General features: G+C 37.5%; 1 protein-coding gene across 2 annotated transcripts in view; it reads right to left on the bottom strand.

The window, feature by feature from the left end:
- The window catches only part of lcor (ligand dependent nuclear receptor corepressor), a 104,093-nt gene extending 82,247 nt beyond the window's left edge, over positions 1–21,846 (bottom strand). The window contains exon 1 of one of the 2 annotated variants that reach the window (XM_008418327.3): positions 21,675–21,846. In XM_008418327.3, coding sequence (XP_008416549.1) covers positions 21,675–21,771 — 97 coding nt within the window. In that variant the 5' untranslated portion in view covers positions 21,772–21,846. The remainder of the gene's footprint in view (positions 1–21,674) is intronic. The other variant, XM_017307632.2, reaches the window with a different exon arrangement.
- Positions 21,847–25,014: the final 3,168 nt, after the last annotated feature.

The raw sequence follows: 25,014 nt of genomic DNA, 5'->3' as shown, positions 1-25,014 counted from the left end.
ATTTTCTGCTGGCTCACAATTTACCGCGCTCGTCAACTTGATTTTTGTTTTTATGGTTAAAAACCACAGTGCTGAAAAAAACCGGCTGTGATTTGAGGCTTTGCACCAAACAAACAGCAGCGAAGAGGGAAGTTATTTTTATCATTCTGTGTAAAAGTTGATATAACAGCACAAGTGTTTATTTTTTATTTGTTTGATTGCATCTGTATTTGAGCTACAGACCTCAAAGAAAACCAGATTTTATTGTCTCCAACAACATCCATGTTCCATATTGCAGCACAACGTAACACTTTAATACAGTATGTTGAATAAGTTGAGTAGAAAAGTGGGATTTTCAGCTTCTTCCATTCAGGGTTATGTTGAGGTTATAATAGTTTTGGGTTTTTCATTATAGTTTAGTTTTATTTTATGGGGCCTTCTTGTTGGATACAGTTAGTTTAAGTTAGTTTTTATTAGTTAAATATTGTTTAGTTCATAAAATTTAGTAGTACTTTTAGTTTTTAATATTTTTTTATTTTTTAGGTACAGAATTCAAAAAGGTCAAAGTACCAATTGGGTAATGAATAATCAATAGAAGATACCATTTAAAAATATACAATGAATTATTGTTGAACTGATTCTTGCATTTTATCCCAAATTTTGTAGTAATTTTACAAAGGATTATAAACTACCGTAATTTACAAACAGCTAACGTAAACTACTTAAGTCTGGAAAAAAAACCCAATCTATTTCACATCAGTTAAAAAAAATAAAAAATAGATTAATAAACAAAAACAAAGAGTATTATTCTATTGTTTCTGTATGTTTTAGTTCGTTTTATAAACACACAACATAGTTCCAGTTAAGTTTTTCCTATCATTGTTTTTCTCAATTTCAGTTTTTGTAATTTTGTTAATTAACTATAATAATCTTGGTTTATTCTTGGTGTATGTGCATCCATTTGTTATATTTAGGAGACATGGTGTCAGACAACGCTGACTGTTGTTATTAAAATATCTGACAAAGTGTCATCCTAATGCTGCACAAACAGTTTACTCTGAGAGGCGCATAAGAAATAAGAAGTGAGAAACGTTAAGACAACAGCAGCAGCTAAATGAAGGACTGAGTGACGTCGCCTTAGCAGCTTGATGAAGCCATTATTGCTACAAACGCAGCCGGCATGTGAAAGGCCTTCGGAGACACCAGGCTCTAATGTCTTCTTTATTAGTGGAAGTTTCTGCCTGAAGCGGCCGGAAGAAAGATGAGCCTCTGATGAGCTGGACTGTGATTATCCGCACCAAAAACTCCACAAAATATTACACAGTGTTTGCCTTTTAAATGTTCAGTCTTTTACTAATGAGTCCGTCACTTAGACAAAAACAATATCTGTGTTTCCATTAACCATATACTCAAAAATTAAACTCAAGTAAGAGAAGAACTACTGCAACATAATTTTACTCAAGTAAAAGTAAAAAGTAGAAATTAATCCAGAGTAAAAAAGTATTTGGTAAAAAATCTAGTCAAGTACTGAGTAACTGATCAAATATTCGGATGGATATGGACATAATCGGATGGATCAAAATATAGAGCTAAGTGAAAAGTTTGGTATTTTAAAAACCAAAATGATAATAATTCATGAAAAGTAACAAAAAATAACAAATCAGTTTAATCCAAATCAGTTTCCTTCAATAAAAACTCATGAAAATTTAAGAGAAACTGCAGGTGTGTGTCTGGTGAATTTTTGGTTAAAACATGTTTGTTTTCCATTCAGTGGGTAGAAAATACAGAAATTTTACTCAAGAGTAGAAATACTTCAAAATAAAAATACTCAAGTAAAGTAAAAAGTACAGAGTAGGAAAAATTATCCTAAAAGTATAGTTTGTTTCTAACAAGTTACTCAAGTAAATGTAACTGAGTAAATGTAACTAGTTACCATATAGCTGCTCAATTTGACATCTCAAAAATAAATTTGCTTTTTGGAAACTTGGTAATGTCAATTTTGATTTTGTCGCTAGGATGAGGTTTGATTTCTTGGAATGTTTTTATTTCACAAAACTGCAATAGAAATCGCACAAGTCACATGATCAACAACCAGAAGTTACTACTGGTGGAAACCACAAAGAAGACGACAGGAAGTGGTAGGATGATGTCGCAGCATGTTTTTCATATGAATTATCATGTGAACAAACTTATTTAGGTGATTTTGTTAGCTTTTCTTACTTGATGTAAACACCAGAATTGCAAAATTGTGTTTTGTTTTCCAACACTAGCGAAATATAGACAAAGTTTTGTGTGCGTTTGTAATGGAAACAGCTTTTAATACGTTCCATGGGGATATGTTGTTTTTTTTTAAAGTCACACAAACAATCTTTTTTATGTTGCTGCTGTTCAATCATGACATGGAAAAATACAAAACTATTTTAGGCAAAGAGTGTAGCGAATAAAAGCCATCAATCAGAGGACAGCGAAATGACACAGACAGCGGGAGAGCACTGAAAGCAGGTTGCTACTTTCTCCTCAGGGCTTTTACAGCCTCCCTTCCTTCGCAGCATTTTCTCCATGTGCTGCTCGTCTTGACAGGATGTCAGAGGCAGATGAAAAAAGAAAAACACAGAAAGGAAATTCGCACAGTCATAAAAGCTTAAGACTGCATACATCCTGAGCGACCAGACTCGGAGCGGGCCGGCCGCTGCCAGCCGTGTCACAGCTGTTTCAGAGATGCTCAGCGATGTTTTCAACAGGACTGAGCTCATTTCGGGAGGCGTAACTTCACCAGGAGGTTGGAAAAATGCATATTTTATCCTCCTCTTACTTCCCACATCCCCGGGGTTTTTCCTCATGGATCATACACGTATACATGTTTCCTCTCGTTAAACTGGATGTAAAAACCGATGAGCGTTATCTCTAAAAAAAGACTGTTTATAAAAACACTACATTTGCTTCCATTACCAGTAAAACTGTGCAAACTGACTGAGGAAAAAAATTTGCTTAATGAAAACACGGTAATGTAAAATAAAAAAACAAGTTTTTTGATACAAAGGTTTTTGCGTTATTCTCCTTGGCCTTCAACACCAGCTTAAGAAAAGGTAAAAGACGGAAGATTGTCTTATTATTTTTACGAAATTTAATTTTACTTTCTATTTTGTCATGTATCTATCTACCTGTGATGTTGTGTTTGTTGTGAAGCACTTTGGTCAACTGAGGTGTTTGTAAATGTAACGTATTAAATTTGACTTGACTAGGTGTTCCAGCTGTTTTTGTAACCCTTCTACGTTTGTCTCAGGTCCAGTAGGTTGACATCTTCACGACAGACACATTCAGGTTCAGGTATTTATTCTATCAAAAGAGGAAATCAAGTTGACGGTTGGTTAACGTCAGTCCAGAAGCTTCTGCAGCACAGTTACCTACGGCAACAGAAAAAAGGGGGGAGGAGCTGCCAGGTACCGGTTACTATGGTAACCACCAACTGCCAAGAGCAGCAGAGCAGACCTTAAAACACCAATAAATGTCTGGAGAAACAACTTGTTGACTAAACAAAATCAACTCAAAGAATAAAAACTAATTATGACAAACTTCACATTTATAATATTGTTCAAATAAAACCCTGTCACATATTAAAACGGATGTATTTCACAAATATGTGTTTAAATTATTTACCTAAAACAAATGTATTTTAAATAATTTAAACAAACTTATTTTGTCTAAACAATTTAAACAAAATAATTTAAATCAAACAGTTTATTTCACATCACACGAGTCACGTGATCAACAGGCGGATGTTACTACTTACAAAAACAACAAAGAAGATGACAGGAAGTAGCAGCAGGAATTTGGTTTGTCTTTGGTTTTTTTTTACGGAAAACGTGCAGCTCAGTCCACCAGAGCTCTGACAGTTTTGTGTCATTGAAACGTGTTGAATCCATAGTTATAATAGAAAATGGCTGACTACTGTTTCCCCAAAACGACGCTCAAGAAGCTGCTCCCAAATATAAGCAGCTTTCCACTCCAACGGCTCAATAAGACGCAGACAAATCCTGATGATAGATGATGAGTGCTAGCGCCATGGCTGAAATATAAAAATATCTCATTTAACAGTTTACATCTGATTTTTAATGGACTTATTGCGTGAACAAGCTCATTCATGCGTGATTTTAATTTAATTTCTTATTTAATGGAAACACCCCAATTGCAAAATTGTCAATTATAAGCAGACAAATATTTTTTGCTTGTTTGTAAAGAAAACTCAGCTGCTGATAAGATGGTTCATGGTCTATTTTCCATTCAGTCCTGCTCTGAGTGTAAAAATGTCCATGCTGGTGGATTACAGGGCAGACACTGCAGGTCTGAGGCGTCTGGTGCAGGTTTATGTTCGCTTCCTGGTGTGAAAGGTCCACCGCTTACCTCTGTCCACATGAGACAGCACTTCATTTGAAACGGTCACATTTTAACCCAGCAATCAGTTCATTGGCTGATTGCTGGTCTAACAATAGAGAGCCAACAGGAGTACAGCAGAAACCAGGGGTCTATAGGACTGGGGGTGCGGTTTATGTTTTTTTAATATGTTTTAAGTGTTTTATGAATGTCAGAGTGGTGTGGGAGACAGAGATGTCAAATTCCCTGAAGTCAAATCCCTAAGGGATCACTAAAGTATCCTATCTGTTTATCTAACACCTTGGTTTTGTTTATTTGAACTCAGCTAATTTGGTTCAGCAAAATGTTTCATTGGTCAGTTCATAATCGCAAGGCGTAACCAATGATTTAAACAAATGATATAAAGAAATGAGGAGTGCACGCTACTCACAGGCTACTATAAGGAAACGGGATTTACGACTCAGTAGGAGATTACTTACAGGTGTAATGTTTCTTTTGGGTTAAAGTTTTACTATATTTTATAAGCTTCAACCAACCCAAATGATAATCAAAATAAGGAGCAGGCAAAATTTTCAGACAGTAATAAACAAAATAATTTAAGTTACACACAAAATGTGAGCCTCTCCTTGGGCTGCCACCTTATCGTGGTGGAGGGGTTTGAGTGTCCCAATGATCCTACAACTTGACCAAATCTGAGATCAGCGCGTCCAAAGCCGCCATCTTGTTTGATTGGCTCATTTTACAACTTCTATTTATTTTCAATATTTGAATTCACAAAAAGAAAGAAAAGCCAGTTTTTAAAGATATTTAATATCTTAAATTTAACACATTTAAGGTACTAAATGTAATAAATTTTTTACATTTAACTGAATGTATTAAATGTAATAAATGCATTAAAGTTAAATTAAATTTTAATTTATTAACATGTAATAAATTTAATTTTAATTTATTTTTAAAAAGTAATTAATTAAATATAGATTAATTTTTTTAAATAACTGTAAAAATTATTTAAAATAATTTTATTTTAAAGGAAAAGAGTAAGAAAAAATAACCGTCTGAAATCAAATTTATAATAAAAACCTCTAATGAAAACGTTATGATTATGAAATTTATCCTTTAAAGAATTGGATTTTTGTTGCAAACAAACTGTGACATTGCCTCTGCCTCTAAAATAAACACTTATCAAATGCTTTTCATGGAAAAAGGATGAAACAAATATTTTGAATACTTTAAATCACAGCTCTGTGAGAGAAATCAACCTTGACATGTGAAAGCTTCATAAAACAAAACATGGAGAACCTCAGTTTAATTTAAATGTTATTATTGTTGTTGTTTATGGTCTAAATATCAGTTTTCATTTGATGCTTCCAAGTTATTTAAAACATTTCAGATATTTTACAATCATACTAAAAGCTTCAGACTCATTTAACAAACACGGGCGTGCTGATAGATAAAAAAAAAATCATCTTTAAAAATGGACTTTACTGTGAGACCGGAAACAACTTTAGATGTTGATTTTTATTTATTTAGCCAAACAAAAGTAGAGCAGCCATGTTTTAGGTGTGAGCCGCCTCCTATGAGAACTCTCCTGTCTGGGGCCAAATCGTAATGAGGTTCCTTTCAGTGTTTGAATTGCAAATAACTGCCTATTGTTTCCATGTCATTTGTTGTGCAAACGTCATCCATCATGTGTCCAAGCAGGTGTGTGTGTGTGTGTGTGTGTGTGTGTGTGTGTGTGTGTGTGTGTGTGTGTGTGTGTGTGTGTGTGTTATTAAAAAGAAAAAGCAGAATGAAAGCAACATTTCTCCCCCCTAATGCTGCGTTCACAACGAAGGCGATTTGAGCTTCTAGTTTACATTCAATGTCTGTGTGGACGCGTCGCGGTGTTGACCCTTTGCACGTGACGTCACGCTCTCCAGAGCTCCGCCATGACGGACAAACAGCCAATGCGCTCCTTTAAAGCTAGTCTAAAAACTGACATCTTGTAACCTAATATCGCTTCTATTTAGTCGATTTCACTTTAAAAATAGGGCGATGCGCGGTTGGTTGCACAAATAGGCCAGGATAGAAACCAAACTTGTCATTTTATTGTATAACTTTTAATGAGGACAGATGCGGCAGCGTTAGATAGCAGCCGTTAATCATAATGACTGTCAGCTGTCGGCGTAATCGGGGATTTCCAGCGAACACTTTTTACAAGGTAAGTAGATTAATGTTCAGATATTTCATAAGTAAGTATAATTAGAAAGATATCAAATGTTGCATTATGGCGAAGGGAGGCGTCTAAACCACCCGTAACCATGGAAACACAACCCACCGTCATGCAACCTAGCATGTATGGAAAAAAATTGGCTAGCGTCTTGTGTTTTGTATGTTTCTATGCTGCGCCGGTGCAAAGGGAAACGGTATTTATGACATAGTGACATAAATCATATGGTGTGAATTCAGGCAAAGTCGATAATTTGATCAACATATCAGGAGGGACGAGGTACGGGTGGGTTTCTAAGCTAGCTGTTTCTAAACACCGCCGTCTAAAAGCCCCAACCAGGTGTGTTACGTCACAGACAAATTAGCTTGGCTCAAACAAGAAGAAGCTACGAATAAACTGGTAAAAACAACTTTGGAAAACAATTTCAGTCGTTCAGAACTCCTGACCCTCATTTCCAGCGTCCATCATGGCGCCTCGAATGATTAATTTAGCAAGTCATCAAACTGGACTCAACGGCGCTGACAGGGACCATCGTCAGCACACAGCTAGCTTGTGAAACTCACAACTCACAAACCCTCTGAATTATCTGGTAAATTCAAACGACGGCGACATTCTGTTGATTTCAGTAAATAAAACCTAGACGCTCAATATTTTATCCGCCGTTGTTCAAAGTAACGGAGAGAGAAAAAAAAAAGCAAGAAGATCCTCCCAGCTAACTCACGTTGTGCTGTTAACAGCCGTCATCGTTCAATAGAAACTGAACACAAAATGTTCAGCAAAGAAATCTGAGCCTCTGTTATGATTACAGACACTTTCACTACAAAATGTTTTGGTGCCACTCTCTGAATTTCATCCATAGTACAAAGAGACCAGCAGCGGAAAACGATGGCTCATCCCAACGTGCATTTAGAGCGATTCTGATTCTAGAGCAAAATGTGAAGCACGAAACGCGATCGGTACGCTATTTTTCTCCCACCCATTTGTTTGTCTTTGTGAACCTACTTTCCCCAGAGTTCGTGTGGAGGCTTGCCTGATCGATGCATCGGCACAGTAAATCCGGCACCAGAACCCCGTTCAACAACCTCCGACTGCATCCTCAACTGTGCAGCGTTATTACTAGAAGCTGCCATAATAATATCAATCACATGTTATTGTGTAATAGTGCATAATGAACAAGTGCTTAATCCTTCATTTGATCCGAACCTGACTTCATCTATTCAGCGCTCGGTTAAAATCACAGGCTCTGTTGTATTGGAAGTGACAGCAGTGTGTGGTGAAACAGGCAGCAGCTGATTACAGTATTTAGTTGTGACAACAGTTTTGTAAGAAGGCATCAGCTTGATTTGTACGGACTTAACGCTCCATATGCTCCAGGGTTTAAGGAACGACGGGCCGTCGCCTTACAGGACAGAACTCAAAAAACATCACATTTTAGCAAAAACAGCTGTTTTTAAGCTTGTTTTCTTTGTGATCAATGGACATCGCATCTAATTACTTATTCTGTGGATATCAGATACCATATTTTCTGGTTTATTTATTATTTTAGAATGATTTTAGTATTCCAACCAATGAACTCAATCAGATCCGTTATCATTGTTAGCCTGTAAGGAGTAAAACTACAGAAACATCTGTGTTAAAGGTGACCTTTTATGCTTTCTTGAACTGGTCAAGATCGGTTTCTGGCCTATTCAAAACATGTTTGTTTTGCATAAACTCATTTTTAGATAATGACATTTTAATCTGTTCAGTTCTGCCTGCTTTCAAAATAAGATGTTTCAGAAGTTCTTGTCACTCTAAATCCAAATTAGCTGCTGCTGGCCACGCACCCCCAACTCCACGCTTACACTAAAACCAGCTGATCAAACGTGCTGGAACTCAGCTTTGGTTGCTAGGTGATGGGCCGGGCTTTGCTGTGGTTGCTAGGTAACAGGCAGTGAATTCTAATGTGGAAGGTTTTCGAAATGGCTACTTTTCCAAACAAACAAACAAAAAGAACATTAATTTACTGCCAAAAACCGTCTGGGTGTTTTTTTTAAGCGCTCTGCTGCTTTTAGAAACCCAAATGAAAGTACAAAAATAAGCTAAATATTAATTTTACAACCAAAATTCATGTTTTGTATATATTTTTGGTAAAATCTACTTATAAAATAAATAATAGCAGTAAATGTTAAATAAAAGTAATTATAACAAAATGAGAAATATTTTATATTTTATAATTGTATAAAAAAATACTTTTTTATTTCAACAAAAGAAAATTTATATAAATGTAAAACACATCAAACAACTCCCAGACATTTAAAACCAATTTGAGTTATTACATGATATTAATATCAAGATGTTCTAATTTTGAGCATGAATTTTGTTTAAATTATATTTGTTATTAGAGTCAGCAGGTATAGATATGATTAAAGTCGCCACTGTTAAAATTAACATCAGTTCCAACGTTAATAAGTGACATATGAAGTTACAGATCACACACCTGCACCTTCCTGACCTTTGTAACCCCACGTTCTCTACGTTTCACGAGTCTCCTGTTTTAGTGATCCAATAAATAAATGATACATAGTTCTGTGTGAATCAGAACCAAACTTATTTCTGTGTGTCTGCCCCTTTAACGCCGAGCCACAGCAGCTTAACCAACTGCTCTGCCCATTATTATCTCATTAGCTGCTTCCTCCTGATGACGAATCCAAGGTGCTGCTTAGTATTAATTAAATGTGAATGGCACACTTTAATTCCATTAATGCTTCATTTGGAGGGAAGATATTCTCAATATATGGAACAATAAGGCGTTTCTTAAGGTTAGCCTTGACCCCTGCGCCGCTCCTAGCAGAGGTGAAGAGGGAACAAAATGTCCTCGCTTTCCAAAAAAAACAACATCCTCAAGTTCAATGTTTGAGATTCCTTCCTCCTCTTAAAGGGGCTGGAGTGCAAAGAGCACACACCTCTGTTCGCCTGCGCCGTTAATCAGGCGCTGTGAAAGGCAGATTGCTCAAAAATGACCTTGCACACAAAAGCTGCCACTATTAAAGTGCAAGAAGGAATTCACCAAAGGCGGGTCTCGGTAAACATTCCTGCTGCTCTAAAACCTCGCCACCCCCCGCCAGTCCCCTCTCTGTGTGTGTGTTGTCTTATAGTGTGTGTGTGTGTGTGTGTGTGGGCGTGTGTGTGTGTGTGTGTGTGTGTGTACTCCAAACAAACTCCTAGCCAGGCATGAGCCCACATGGGTCTGCGCACTTGTACCAAGGAGGTCAGGTAGCTCTCATAACAAAAGTAACTCACGCAGCCGCAGGCTTAGGCAGCACAAAAGAAGACTTACGTAAAATTTTGGGTAGAGGTTGGGACACCATGTACAAAGTTTAAGGAAATAGAGGACTCTGCCCGCAGGTCGCAGAAAACGGAGGCAGGGAGAGAACGGCACGCTGTGCACACCTGAACACTACAACTATAAGGTTTCATCTGATAGGGAGCGAGAGAGGAAAAACAACGACATAATATTAAAGACAGACATCTACCTATAGAATAAAACAACCCAGATATTGCAGCAATTAATGATTTAGTCAGAAAATGTACTTATTAATTCAACGCTTTTAATTTTTAACACTAATTGTACATTCAGGCTTTTTCTGATTTTTTGGTTATGATTTTTATTTTTAAGGAACAAAAATGAGGGGAACATTTTTTTTATGTAGGTTTCATATGTATTGGTTTTGAACAAAGAAAAAATAAATTAAAATATTGTCCCCATTTATGTCAAAAAACAAGAATGATTTGGCCGAGGAGGAGAACATTTCTACCAAAAAACTATTTTTATTTCTAGACTAATCTCAAATTTAGTATATAATCTGGAATGTCATTTTAAATGGGGGATAATTTTCCATAATTAAAATTATAAATTTACAAAATTAAAACTAGAATTTTCTCCAACACGCTAAAGGTTTGAAGAAATTTGTAAGAAAGAGACAAAATCTCTTTTTGACACTAAAGATTTTCTGCTCACACTTTGAAAAATAAAATAATCTAATCTAACTTTTTAATCTCAGAAAGCTTTTGGGGTTTTTCCTCACATTTCTAACTTTACAATGTCAGAAAATATCCTTAATAGTGTACATTTTTGCCTTTAACCATGGAAAATTATAATTTTTTCTTATAAGTTCACAACTTCTCTGCATCAGAGAATATCCAGGTTTTCTATACAAATGTGTGAATTTGAGTTTTTAGGTGAAAACTTTCTCTGTCGTAGGATTGGTCCGTTTCTAGTTTATCATGCAGAATATTATCTCTTGTTGCAGCTCTGCTTCTGCACAGTCAAAACAAGTTGACATCAGTAGGTTAATTAGTCAGGCTGTCTGCTCATGTAGTCAGCTCATTAACAGACATTTGGTAACTTTAGTTTTAACGCTGGTGAGCGTGACGGTGGTTCTGTTTTACTTTCAACACCATGACTGTCTGTTTTACAGGAGCAGAAATATTTAAAAGTGTTAAATTGATCTAGCAAGAGAAAAGAGTCGCAGTCGTTCTTCATCCAGTTAATCCCAACAATCGAGACAGGAAGGGCGCACTGTAAAACATCTGAGCCGCATTTAGTTGCGTCTACTGTCTTCTACTCGTTAAGTCAAATAAATGTAAAGTTTTAGATTTTGAACCTAAATGAGAGTTTGTGAAAGATAAACTTATAGCAGTAAGTTGGGTTAAGTTTTTATTAATTTAGTCAAACCTCCGAGAGTTTAATAAACTAGTTTTTAAGTTAGCACTTAAAAAACTGAAAGAAGAAAAAGACAGGAGTGGGAACTATTTCCCAGAATGCTTAGCGGCATGTTTCTGTTTCCTGAGATGGAAGTGCGTTACATTGATCTGATTCTGGTGTTTTATTAAGGTAAATGTTTATTTTTTATGTCCTTTTCACACTGAATGTTTTTAGCTGAGTTAATTGCGACGTTTAATAAAATTCATTATCAGATCAGAAATTTTGTTCATGCAATTTGAAACAAGAATTTAAATTATTCTAAAGTAAAATAAGTTGTTATTTTAACTTGATATTAAATTAAAACAATAGAGAAATGAGGCTCTTTAACCAGGTGGACTGTTTTTTTCTTGCATATTGTGAAATAAAGTTGATATAAATAAATAAATCAACTTTATGAACTTTAATGAATAAAAACCAAAACAATTTTCTTGTGACTTAAATTACATTTTCAAGGCAGCAGGTGGACTTTAATTGTCAAGATAAAAATGTTTTACAGTGCGACGCTGAGCTGTTTTTGGCTCAAAAAGCTTCAGTCGCTCCAGCATCTCCTCTGACATCTCATTAAAACGGCTTCAAACAGAAGGAAAGATATGACCAAAAACTGTATCGACTTTGAAACTTTAGCTTATTAAAACTTTGCCCACCTTGATGCCGAAAACCGGCCGATTGCCAGAACCAGCGAAGAAGATAAATCCCTTAAAGCAGAACAACAGTGGAACAAATGTTTCCGTCATAAATCTGCTTCACCACAAGTTTCAAGCTGTGCCAATCAAAAGTCTTACGCAACAGAAAAAGTTTCATTTCAAACAATGGATCTCCTAATTTCCAAATCTCACTTTTTAAATCAGATCTGCTGTAGATGAAGTTAATCTGAACATGTGGGCAGTTTTATCTAATTGCTCCAAGAGAGCCCAGCCCTGTGTGCAGGCCAGAACAACATCACATCTTCTTATAGCATAAAGATTTCTGCTAAAGATGGTCACACACAATAATTAGCCTCTAAGCTTATGTTTACAGATCCATGCAAATGGTCTCGGGGGAGAAAAATAACAAAGCGCCGGCTTTATTTTGGGGATTAAAAGGGAGAAAAAAAACAAAAACAAAAGCCCCCTGCCAGAAGGCTGTTTTTAGGAAGTCAGCTGCCTTCCAGTTATCTCAGAAATACTTTAAAGTTGTCATGCTTTCTTAGCAGCCAGAAAAACAAGATGAAAGAGCTTCAGCACATTCAGACGGGCGGATGAAACGGAGCCGGAGCGATGGATGTTTGCGTCCTGCTGGCGGTTCTGATGGATCTGTTAGCATGTTTGAACGCGACGCAGGACGCTGCGGCCGACGCAGGCCGCACGCTCGGTGCACACACACACACACCCCAACACACACACCTTCTGTCAATGTTCGCCGGCTGCCAGTGGTGCTCTTACCCAGATTGCAATCAACACCCAGCACCCACCCCCGAAGAGAGCAGTCTGTCTGGTTTTGGGCTGGCAAGGATCGGCCCCCTGATCACGTGTGTGTGTGTGTGTGTGTGTGTGTGTGTGTGTGTGTGTGTGTGTGTGTGTGTGTGTGTGTGTGTGTGTGTGTGTGTGTGTGTGTGTGTACATATGTAATGAAGAGGTGCATGTAGAGATTGATAGTGTTGGCATCCGGTGTGGTCAAACGGGCGCACCGCTCACACCCGCTCCAGATAAATGTGCCATGTTTTGTTTTTCTTCTCAGAAAGCCCCTGAAAAGAATTAGCTGAGATGAGAAAGTAGCTGGCAGCTCTCTCGGGGCGTCCATCTGTCCATTACTGAAATAAAAGCTGTCTGCTCAGAGCGGGCGGCGTGATGGAGGGATTTTGTCGACTTGATAAGACGAGGATTGGACGCCGAGCGCAGCGGGTAATCGAGGGACCGTCGACAGATACACGGCAGATAATCGGAAACAAATCAGAAGGATCCGTTCATTTGCTGACCTTTAGGACCAGGATGGATAATCTTGCACATTAGACCTCAGCCACAATTAGAGGAGGCATTTGCTTTCATTACAGCCCACGCTGTCCTTTCAACCTGCAAAATTAGCCTGAATTCCCTCCAACTAATTCACTAATCAGTAAACAGAAGGAAATTAACTGGAAGCTCAGAGCACCGGCGCAGTAACGGCATGACAGTGATGAGCACTTACAGCTGGCTGAGACCTGTGACCTACAAACCTGGAACCGCTGCAGAAACATGATTAGTTTTCAATATTTTACAGTAATAACTGGAGCTGCAGTGGTTGAAGCAGCTGACGGCTTGCAGTTCTTATATGGAATATGGCAGGATGATGAAAATAAAAGAAATTTAAACGATAAAGTTTAGCATGGCTGCAAAAACACAAAGTATTTTTGGTTTATCAGGTGTGAAAACAAATTTAAATTCCTCCACTTGGGGGGCCAGTCCACATTTTCCAAGCGAGAACCGAATCTGATTCTCATCTGCTTCACAGTCACCAGCGAACTGTGCACACTGCACTGCAAAAACACAAAATCTGACCAAGTATTTTGGTTTAGTTTACAGTTCTAATGTCTTAGTACACTTGAAATAAGGCAAAATTAACTTACAAATGACTTTTCAGCTTGTTTTAAATCAGTAATTCATTAATATTAATGAAAAAGTCGTAATTCCATTGGCAGATTATTTTAACAAGATGTTTTAGTGAAATAATCTACCAGTGGAACTTGCACTTTCTCATCAATATTAAGAAATTAATGGCTTAACCTCATATAACTTGCTGAGAACTTGTAAGTTAGTTTCCTCTTATTTCAAGTGTACTAAGACATTTGCAGTAGAAACTAAAGTAAAAATACTTGGTAAGATTTTGTTTTTGCAGTGAAGTGTTTGCTGGTGACTGTGAAGCAGATGAGATCAGCTCCTTTGAGGACTGGAGGAATTTAAATTTGTATGATAGTCCAGTGGACTCGGTTCGATTTGGGACCAAAATTTCAACATTTGTTACATTTTCAGTTGGTGCGGTTTGCTTTCACACTGCACTGAGTTAAACGGACCAAACTCCTTGTGAAACCAGTGGCGTCGGATTTTCGCGGTTGTAGAATTTCTCTTTTGTTTTTGGTAAAAATAATAATAAAAAAAAAAACACGAGGAGTTTCTCCCACTAACACTTGGGCGTTTGTTTTGGTTGCATTTACCCAGAATACCTTGCGCTGTAGTCCACTTCCTGTTTTTGGAGCGGTCTCCAGTCCGCTTTGCGTTCACACGTACATTCAAACCGCTCCAGAGTTCACTTCAACCGAACCGAGACAAAGGTTTGTTGAAAACTAGAGGTGTTCCGATTTATCGGTGCCAATTTTCTTAATTTTGGGAGATCGGCCAAAATCAGAATCAGCAGGTCAGCCTTTTAAAAGAGATGATTGACCAGAAAACTGCAACCAGAATTCGATATGTAATCAGAGATCAATTGCGTAGCGTATTCACACATCCTGGAACGAACCGGACTCTCTAGGCAAACAACTGGAGTTTGATTAAAGCGGATTAAAACAAAGCTGGTGTGAATGAACCCAAAGTATCGAAGTTTCTTGTTGGTGACTGAGTGAAGGATGGAACATAATCTGAACACACACACATCTGCAGGAAAGTGGTTGGCAAAGTTCTCCATTTATCAATCCATTTATCAATCCATCTGCGTTCTGAGCTTCACCTCCAGTCAAGAGAAACGGATCGTGACCTAAAAACAAGATCTGAAATAAGTTTCCTCCAGAAGGTGGCTGGATGAGAAGCAGCATCAACTCTGGGAAGATTAAAGTCTCTGCTTCTCCACATTGTTGATGGATAAGCAGAAGGAAAAGCAACATCTGATGGCGCTAAAACAATTTAATACGGATTTATTTATTGCTATTAGCCCATTTTCCTAGTTACATTTACTCAGTTACATTTACGAGAACAACTTTTTTTTTTTAATTGTACTTCTAGGAGTATATTTACTATGCTGTACTTTTAAATTATTTGAGTAATTTTATTATCAAGTATCTCTACTGTTACCTCAGTAAAATGTCTGGATTTTCTACCCACCGAAGGAAAAACAAACATGTTTTAACCAAAAATCCACCAGACAGACTCACACTTGCAGTTTTTTAAAGTTTCATGAGTTTATTAGTGAAATAAACTGATATGGAAACATTTTCTTTTGCCTGATTGTTATTTTTTGTTGCTCATATAAATTATTGTCCTTGAAGTTCCAAAATGTTTACTTTATATTTTGGTCTGTCTGATGATGTAATTTTTAAATTTAAGCGATTAATAATTTGATCAGTTGCTCAGTACTTGAGTAGACTTTTTACCAAATACTTTTTACTCTTACTTCAGTAATTTCTTGGCTACTTTTTACTTTTATTTGAGTGAAAGTATGTTGAAGTAATGCTACTTTTACTGGAGTACATTTTCTCTGCTAAGAACAAACATATTTTCTGCAGCATGTACTTTGATTAAGTTTTTCGAGTTTAAAAAAAATCCCATAAAGATTAGGGACACAGACTTTGACGCATAAAAGCTGAATAACCTGCTAGCACAACTTTTCTTTCTTATCTTCCTTTGAAAGCAGAAGTTAAAGTCAAAACTCTGCATCGACAGGCCAGGCTTCAAAGGAAACCAGAAATCATTACGAGCCAGAAAAAGCCGGGTCGTTGCGTCTCTTTCTGCAGCATAACGAGCCGATATCAGCTGGTTAACTAGTTACGCTGCAGCCGTTCTGCGCTTCGTTTGTAGCCTGGCAACCATGGATTTAAATTAATGCTACACCATAATAGTGATGGGTGGCGCTTAATGACTGTTTGGGCTTTTCACAAACAGAGCAAGAGAAAATTGTAGTAGCTTATTGGCCTCTCAGGGTAACGAAACGTTATTGCAATAAATTATTTTATTGTTGTTTAGAAACCATTTTAAAGTAATAATGCAAGAACACGTTGTCTCAAAGATCAATAAACGTTTAAGACTTTAACTGGAAGACATTTTAAATGTAGAAAATAAACAAAAACAACAAAGAAAATTTGTTGCAGAAAAAATAGAGCTAGTTGAGACCAGACATTTAAAACTTTTATTATCCACGTTCTGGTAGAAACAGAAAAATTATAAATTATCTCTACTTATTTAAACACAAACACTTTTTTAAATATACATATCTAAATATCACAAATTGCTTCATTTTTTAATTTTATTTGTGTATTAAATTTCTTAATCTGAATTTCGCATCACAAACAGAGGTGGTTTGACAATAAATAAAAAATCCTTGAAATTATTGAGCTTCTTTTAATTTGTCATGCATTTAATTGATTTATTGATTATTACAACAGACCTACAGTAGCTTTATTTCATCCAGCTGGTCAGCAGTGTGCAGCAGAAGCTACTCTAGCTGGAGTTGAGTATCGTTTATCATTTATCGTGATAAATTCCTCATCATTAAAAAACCCTGCGTATTGTTGTGATGGACTGTTTTTACAATCAAACATCCAGACATTTTAAAACATGATGAAATGCAGCTTAGTGATACAAATTACACCTTTAAAGACGCGAATTACAAATGTGTTGGTTTTTCAAGAGCAGTATTATATTATTTGTGTTTGTGAGGCTAATAATAATAATAATTAATAATAATTGCTGCCCAATGCAATCACAGTAAGTTACCTACAAAAGAAGTAATAAATCGTTATCTTTAGGCCTGTCACAATTACTAACTGTTTGACAATACATTGCTCCAGAACTTATTGTGATAAATGATAATATTGTTATTTTTGAGACCATTTTCAAGTAATATATTAGCAATGATGGCATAGTAATGCAAGAACACATTCTTAAATATCAATAAATTTACATTCTAATGAACATGTAAACACTGGAACTGGGAGACATTTTAAATATCCAAAACAAAAACAACAGAAACAACAAATCAAATGAATTACAAGCCTCTGTAAACAAAATTATGCTTCAAAAACAGGTTTAGTTGAGACCAAAGCGCCAAAACAAAGACTTTTGTCAGCCAGTTTTTGGTAAAAACAGAGAAAAGAGAAAAACAATAAATCAAGCAAATTAAAATTATTGAGTTTCTCCTAATTTATTATGCGATTAATTGATTTATTGTGTCACTTTTATTGTTAAAATATGTTGATGAAGCTTTTAAATCCACGTCACCCACCTCTAAATCCACCACCTTTAAAAACCTTGAAGCCAGAAGCCTTAAAACGATCCAACATTTTATTCCGTCCATTTTTTCCTTAAACACCTGCAGTCAAAATTCCAACTCATGACTAATAACTTCCAGACATAATAAGTCTCTTTCTTTTAAGGCTTTAATCAGAGCAAGACTAAACTGTTGCTGCTCTCAGGATCTCGACCCAAGGCGGTCGGTCGTAGCATGTTTGGTGAAGTGCAGCGAGTAAAAAAGCAATCTGCCACTCACACCTCTCCTTCACAGCCCGTCTCTCTCCAGCACTGCCACAACCTGGCAGCAATCAAATTAGCTACACTCTCTTACCCAGAATATGTGGCACAGGAATGAGCAGTCTGACTATAATTGCTACCAACTAATAATGTTAACCTTTCTGTGGTATATGGGCCCTACTTTATTATCGGCGCAGCGCGCGGCGAGCGCGACAAGACTCGATGTGTCGACAAGCTGCAATCTCACACACCACCACTCTTAATAACAAGGCTCCCAGTAAACCTGCACAAATGTGTTCTCAGGCCACGGGTGTCCATTTATGTCGCTGCATTTTCCCTAACATGCATGTTCGGTAATTAAACCCAGCGTTTGTAGGCATGGAAACGTGCATAAATATAAGGAGAAGCAAGAGATGTACGCTTTGTGGCATTCACAAGAATATCAACAGCAAAAAGAGATGGAGAAATAAACTTTTACAGTCACATACTCTATAAAAAGACACTTTAGAGGCTTTTATATGTCAAACATTATTTCGTTTTTGTAGAAAATCATCATTTACTTGTGTGTTGATAACAGTAAAGCTGAGATGTTTATAATTGTTGTGATGTGAATAAATGTAGACAACAAAAGTTCCTAACTATTATTAAGATTTGTGGTGAAAAATGTTTCTGTGTTAAAGCAAAAATTAAAGTTTGAATCCAGATTTTATTTAATTAAAATGCAAATACTGAACTCAACAGTCTTACTTTAATAATAAAACAAAGGAACATTTCTGGTTTCTTTTAGACTTTGGTGGACAAATCAGATGACCAAACTTACCTTATTTAAAAGAAGAAAAAAAATGGTTTATTTGCTAACAAAGTTGTATAACTTCCACCTACAAATATAAATCATAATTATCCAATTAAAAATAACGCTGTTTTATCCATTTGTTTTATCAATGAGCTGTTTATTTTTCCTTTTTTCCTACTATAGCCTAAATGCATTTATTTATATCTATTCATATTTATTTTATTTATACTGCAGCCTTCTTAGTATTTCAGGAATTACAGGATTTTGGTCATATTTAAGTCGATGTGTATAAATAATAATAGTGGCTAAATAAAATAAATAAATCATTATTTGGTCCAATTCCAGCCTAAAGAATCACTGATGGTAAATCTGATCATCTATTTACCACCAGCTTTTGTAGGAAAGTAAACAAAGAAAAGGTGGATCTTAAATCAAAACGTTGACCAGAACCTGCTCTACGTGGTAATCTAGAAAACTCTGACTTTCAGCTCAACAGACCTGGATTAGCCATTAATCTCACTACCTCAGATTAGCTCCCAAACAAACAAACATCATGTCGGGCTTCAATCCCACCACCGATACCTGCTGCAGCCGCTGAAGCTCCCGGCCTTAACGGCTGACAAACCGGGAGTGTCAACAAGCAGAGTCCTGAGCTTCACACGCGGAGCGATTACAGGCCGGAGCGTCCAGCTGCGAGTTCATTACTGGGCTTTGTGCTACTGGAACACCCTGTGGTACCACTCTGACGCGACTGTACGGATTAAAGCTGCACAACAGCTATCTTGCAGCGTAATCGTCATATTGGAGCTCCACTTAACCGGAGAGGATGTCATGTGCCGTACCTTAACCTTGCTCCTGCAGGGACTTCACATCACACTGGATGGGCTGAATAACATTTTTTCCTTTTTTCTTGCACTGGTTGCATGATCCACCCTGTTCTGCCAGCAAGTGCGTGTGGCAATCCTTCAAACTGAGCGGTACATTTTTTAAGAGGGCCAAAGTCATCCTTAGCTCCTGTTAACACAAACCCAGTGACCCACTAAATCATTTAAACAGCACTAATCACAGCAAACGAAAGGAGGAAGGCAGTGCAGATATATATATATATATATATATATATATATATACACACACACACATACAGAGCTGTATATACATACAGCTCTGGAAGAAAGTAAGAGACCACTTGAAATGATCAGTTTCTCTTTATGTTTGAGTGAAATGAACATTGTTCTTTTATTCTATAAACTTCTGACAACACGTCTCTGAAAATCCAAGCAAAAATTCAGTATTTATTTTGTCAAAAATAACAAAAAAAGATGCAAATAATGCAAAGAGAACAAGTTCATATTCATTTATAAACAACAATACTAATGTTTTAACTCAGGAAGAGTCCAGGAATCGGTATTTGGTGGAATGACCAGGAGGTTTTCAGGGCAGTGGGCTCCTCGGTTTTTCTAAAGCTGTACATGTTTGTATATGCGTGTGTGCGGAAAAATTTCAAATCATTTTTGCATGGGAAAAAAAAAAAAGAAAGAAAAAATGTCCAACAGGAAATTACACTTTAGAGGCCCCTGCCATAAAACAAATAATAAAAATAAAAGCACACCGATAAGATTTTTCCATGTTTTCTAACAGACAAGTTAAATAAAAACAGCTTTGATGGATCTAGAAGCTTTAAATCCAACACAAAAACATACTAAATTACTACCTATTATGCTTAAACACCAAACATGGTGACATTTAAACACATTAGGAGAGTCCATCAGTTGAAAGTTGAACAATTTTAAACTCCAGCTGACTGATTAGTGCAAAATAATGGTTTTGTTTTCCTTGCACTTGTGACATTTTCCAGCACGTAAAATGAAGGTCATAGATTCTCAAAAACACTTTCGCTTTCAAACACCAACATGTCACCCATTCACACATCATCTCAGAAATATCTCTTTTAAAAAATATGTCCACAAATAAGCAGCGAATGCCCGGCGCATCATCATCATCATCATCATCAGCCACGGGGGGGGTTCTGCTTCCCAAACCACAGATTAGGAGTAGAGAGACAGGAGAGCGAGATCACTGTTTGGATTATAATCTTACCAAAACATCAGGGAATGTCAGCGCAACCAGATTAAACAGAGCTAATGAAATACATAATGCATGTGAGATCTTATGGGGAGGAACTGAGAGATGGACGATGGCTGAGGATTAGGGTGGCAAAACCTCCCAAAATAAAATCCCAAAGAAGCAAAGGGCAGAGCGGGAAGAGGTCGGGAACCCCTGCGCTCTTTTCTGGTTTCCTCTCTGGGATGGACAAAGCCTGACACACACCTCTCCTTTTATTCAACCACTTATGTTTAATTTAATCTAATCCACAGAGTTTCATACTGCATCCATCAACAAGTACTGGTCAAAAAATTAAAAAGAAAAGCGAACACAGAACGGATTTTTTGTTTTTGTTTGTTGTTTTTTTTTTTTTTTTTGGTAATCCACGCGTGCCTGAAGATCACTTCACCCCTAAAAATGATTTTCACTGACATTTCCCCCAATGCAGCAATGCGCGCTCCCAAAAGCCGATTTCCAGGGCAGAGGAGGAGGAGGGGGAAGGGGGAGAGAGAGGGGGGCGTCCTCCGGTTTGGACACGGAGCTCGAGCGCGCGCCGCCCTCTCAACAAAACTCTGTGCGGGGGCGCGCGCGAGCGGGCACGGGTCGGCCGGCAGCGGACAACCCCATTGGCTGCAGCGCAGCTCCATCTGCACACGTGACCTGCACTGCTTAGCTACAATAAATAAACTGCTACGAGGAGGAAAACGAGTTCAAATTGCCTCTAATTGATGCAACTTTCACTGAAGCGACGGGACGGAATTAAAAAGGTCGCAAATGAGGCGGCGGCAGGTGAAACAACCCGGACCGGGTTCTGGGTGACACCGAAAACTTACAGCTGAATACATTTTTTTTTTCCTCTCCTTTGGACAGGTCCGGTGGGAGGCGGAAAGCGCCACGCAAAAAGGAGAAAAAGCGCTTTAGAGACAGCCATTAGGTTTCCCACTCCACATTACGGTGCCGGTTCTGCGCTGTCCGGGCTCCAGCTGAGGCAGCCGGAGGAAAACACCGCCACCGCTACACACCACAGCCACACACACGCGTCCACACTATTCCAAGCGGGCTTACCTACACAGTGAATGAGTTTGTGCCTCCAAGAGTCAAGTTCCTGCCGAAAGCCGCGCCTCTCTATCGTGCATTGCTGCCTTTTGCACAGACTCGCCATTTTCTATCGGCCCCTCCCGTGGGCGCGCACATACTGCTGGGTGCTTCTCTGCGCGCACGTCACCGGTGGATTTTATTCTAGGGCTGGGTGGAGAGATATGAGGAGGACGGGGCTGCAGCATCCCCCTTTCTATGCCGCTGTTTGTCCCACCCACCTAAACTGCCCCCTCCCCTCCGCGTCTCAGCATCTCTGCACGAGGATCGGCTGCCATTGGCTGCTTCCGTGGGATGTTTGTTTTAATGTACAGCCACGGAGTGAGTGTGCCACATGGGCGCCCGTGCGCAAATTTTCTCTTTCTGTTTTTTGGCAAGGCTTAAACCTGCTGTATGCGTGTCAAAGGGCGAGGGTGTGCCGTGCCGGAGGTTTAAAATAAAGTGTGCGCATTGTGTAAATCAACAGATGGGTTACACTCTACCTGCGCCTATGGGAGGGGAAAATGGGCGCGTGAGAAAATATGTCGCACCTTTCCGAACAAAAACTGGGCAGTAAAAGAGAAACAAAAAGGAGTTAAAGGCAAACATGGAAATACTTTCCTGGGAGGAAATATCATAACTCCACCTGTAATTAGTTAATTTATAATGGTCTTAAATGGATTTAGTGTAAAGCATTTTTACAACAACTACTCTAAATATATAACCCTTAAACATATATGTTTATATAATACATTGTTTTAACTACATCTGCTTACTTAAGTGTAATTTTAAAACTTTGAACAATTTTGTGCTTTGTTGCCTGAAAGAGTTGTTACTATCTACAGTAATGTTATTATGCGTGTATATACTTTTTTGAAAATATAATGACAATTGCTTCACAAGACACAATTTAAACAGGCATGTTTAAGTAGAAAAACCAGGAAAAGGTACAACAAAATGATGTGAATAAGAAAAGCAATTATTGGATATACAATCGGGCTGCACAGTGGCGCAGTTGGTAGAGCTGTTGCCTTGCAGCAAGAAGGTTCTGGGTTTGATTCCCGGTCTTTCTGCATGGAGTTTGCATGTTCTCCCTGTGAATGCTTGGGTTTTCTCTGGGTACTCCGTTTTCCTTCCACAGTCCAAAAACATGACTGTCAGGTTAATTGGCCTCTCCAAATTGCCCCTAGGTGTGAGTGTGTGTGTGCATGGTTGTTTGTCCTGTGTCTCTGTGTTGCCCTGTGACAGACTGGCGACCTGTCCAGGGTGACCCCGCCTCTCGCCCGGTGAGCTAGCTGGAGATGGGCACCAGCAACCCTCCTGACCCCACTGAGGGACAAGGGTGAAAGAAAATGGATGGATATACAATCTGAGATTAATTTCATACTCTGAACTCACCAGTTTTTCCTCTTAAAACATAATCAATGTTTATCATATCCTGACATAAAAATGTTTACAAATAAGTCTAATAATGAGTCTAATAATAAAGTAGTAATTATTAATAAAAAATAATAACAGTAAATCATATTTATTTTGGACATTTCAGAAATAACATACAAAGAACTTCAAAGTATCTAACAGAAATAAAAAAATTAAAAGCAGAGGCACAAGTAGATTAATTAATTTCCCTTTGGGATCAATAAAGTGTCTTTGAATCGAGTTTAACTGAATTAAGACAATCAATAAAATACAATTTAATACTTACATCTCAATTAAATGTTATTTTTCATTTCAGTGTTAATGTATCTGTAGTGTCTTTATGGAACATATATCTTTTAGTTTTACTTCTTTGTAGCATTTATTTTTATTCCACATCAGCATTAAAGCAGAAGTAAAATAAAATACATTATTTTAGACCTGCTAGAGTTTGATCAATTTGCCTGGAGAGGAATTACTCACAGAATCCGTGAAAATATTTTCTTACCATCCTAAATACGATTAATGTCACAGGATAAGAATGAACTTCTCTGCTGCTGATGCACTGATGGGACTGTTTACGAATAATAAACAAAAATAATCTGTGTAAGTGATTACAAACCATCTGAAACAAACAAGTAAACAACTTATCGCTCCATCGTTTAGGTTTAAAACGACCTGCAGCCAAACTGGACATTCAGCTCATATAGTTGCATGTATAAACTCTAATTTCCAGTTTAAAAATCTAAGTTAAAAACTTTTAATGTGTTCATATCTGAATTTGCAAAGTCTGAATAATTCAAATGGAATAATTATTAACTATAATATCTTAAAGTGTGGTTTGTTTGTACTTTGACCCACTTTTCGTAGAAACTAAGCATTTAAACAACATTTAGGTTTGTGTCATGAAAATACCTAGATTGGGTTAAACAACACATGTAGGATTATTTGGTCTTTATGGAGGTTTAAATCCACCAGGATGGGATTCCTGTGCAAAACCATCAGAACTGATAGCTAATGGTTTGTTTCTGCATCTTCCTTTAAATAGGAACTGAAAATTAAAAAATAAAGGTAAATGAATATTTACCTTTATTAATTTGGGATCTGACCTTTCAGGTCAGACCAAGAACTTCAGGTGGCACTGAAGTTTAGATTTCCATCTTGGATTTGGGAAATATCAATAAATACATATTCAGTAGTCAATAATAGCGATTAAGGTTTCGGGTTATTAAAACCTCAACTGTACTGAATAATTATTTCAATCTGGTTCAAGCACTAGCAGGGTCGGGCTAGTTTTTCTTTTATTTGCTTTCTACATTGGAGCAAAAAACAAAACATAAAAATAAATAAACAAAAGAAACATAATATTTCATTGTTTAATTAATTAAGCTGCAACAGACTGTGGCGACCTGTCCAGGCCTCTCTCCCGGAACGTTAGCTGGAGATAGGCACCAGCAACCCTCCTGACCCCACGAGGAACAAGGGTGTTAGAAAATGAATGAATGAATGGATGGATGGATGGATAATTAATTAAGCATGCCACAGACACAAAGACCTAATTGTGGCTCCAGAGCTGATCGTTTCAGACCCCTGGAATACCAGATTAAATCTGATCTTCATATTCTTAAAGCTAAAAGTTCAACACCTTAATTTTTGTTAAGCTAAAATTCTGAAGGTAGAGGATTAAACAGTTTCTGTGCCAGTACATATCATCATAACAAATACATTTTGTATTATTTTTTCAGCAAAAGGGCCATAAAAGAGGCCAGGACCAGGGGCACAGGACCCCACAGGCCCCCCATCTAGAACCACCCATGTGTTCAAGTTGAAAATTTAATAAAATGATTTAAACCTACATAACCCAAACCACTGAGTTAAAACAAAACATCAGCACACATTTGACACAAGGCTGATT

Source organism: Poecilia reticulata, chromosome 1, assembly GCF_904066995.2.
Source record: "Poecilia reticulata chromosome 1, P_reticulata-male-v2, whole genome shotgun sequence".
Taxonomy (NCBI): domain Eukaryota; kingdom Metazoa; phylum Chordata; class Actinopteri; order Cyprinodontiformes; family Poeciliidae; genus Poecilia; species Poecilia reticulata.
The sequence above is the reverse complement of the archived record's forward strand: the minus strand, read 5'-3'. Positions and strand labels throughout refer to the sequence as shown.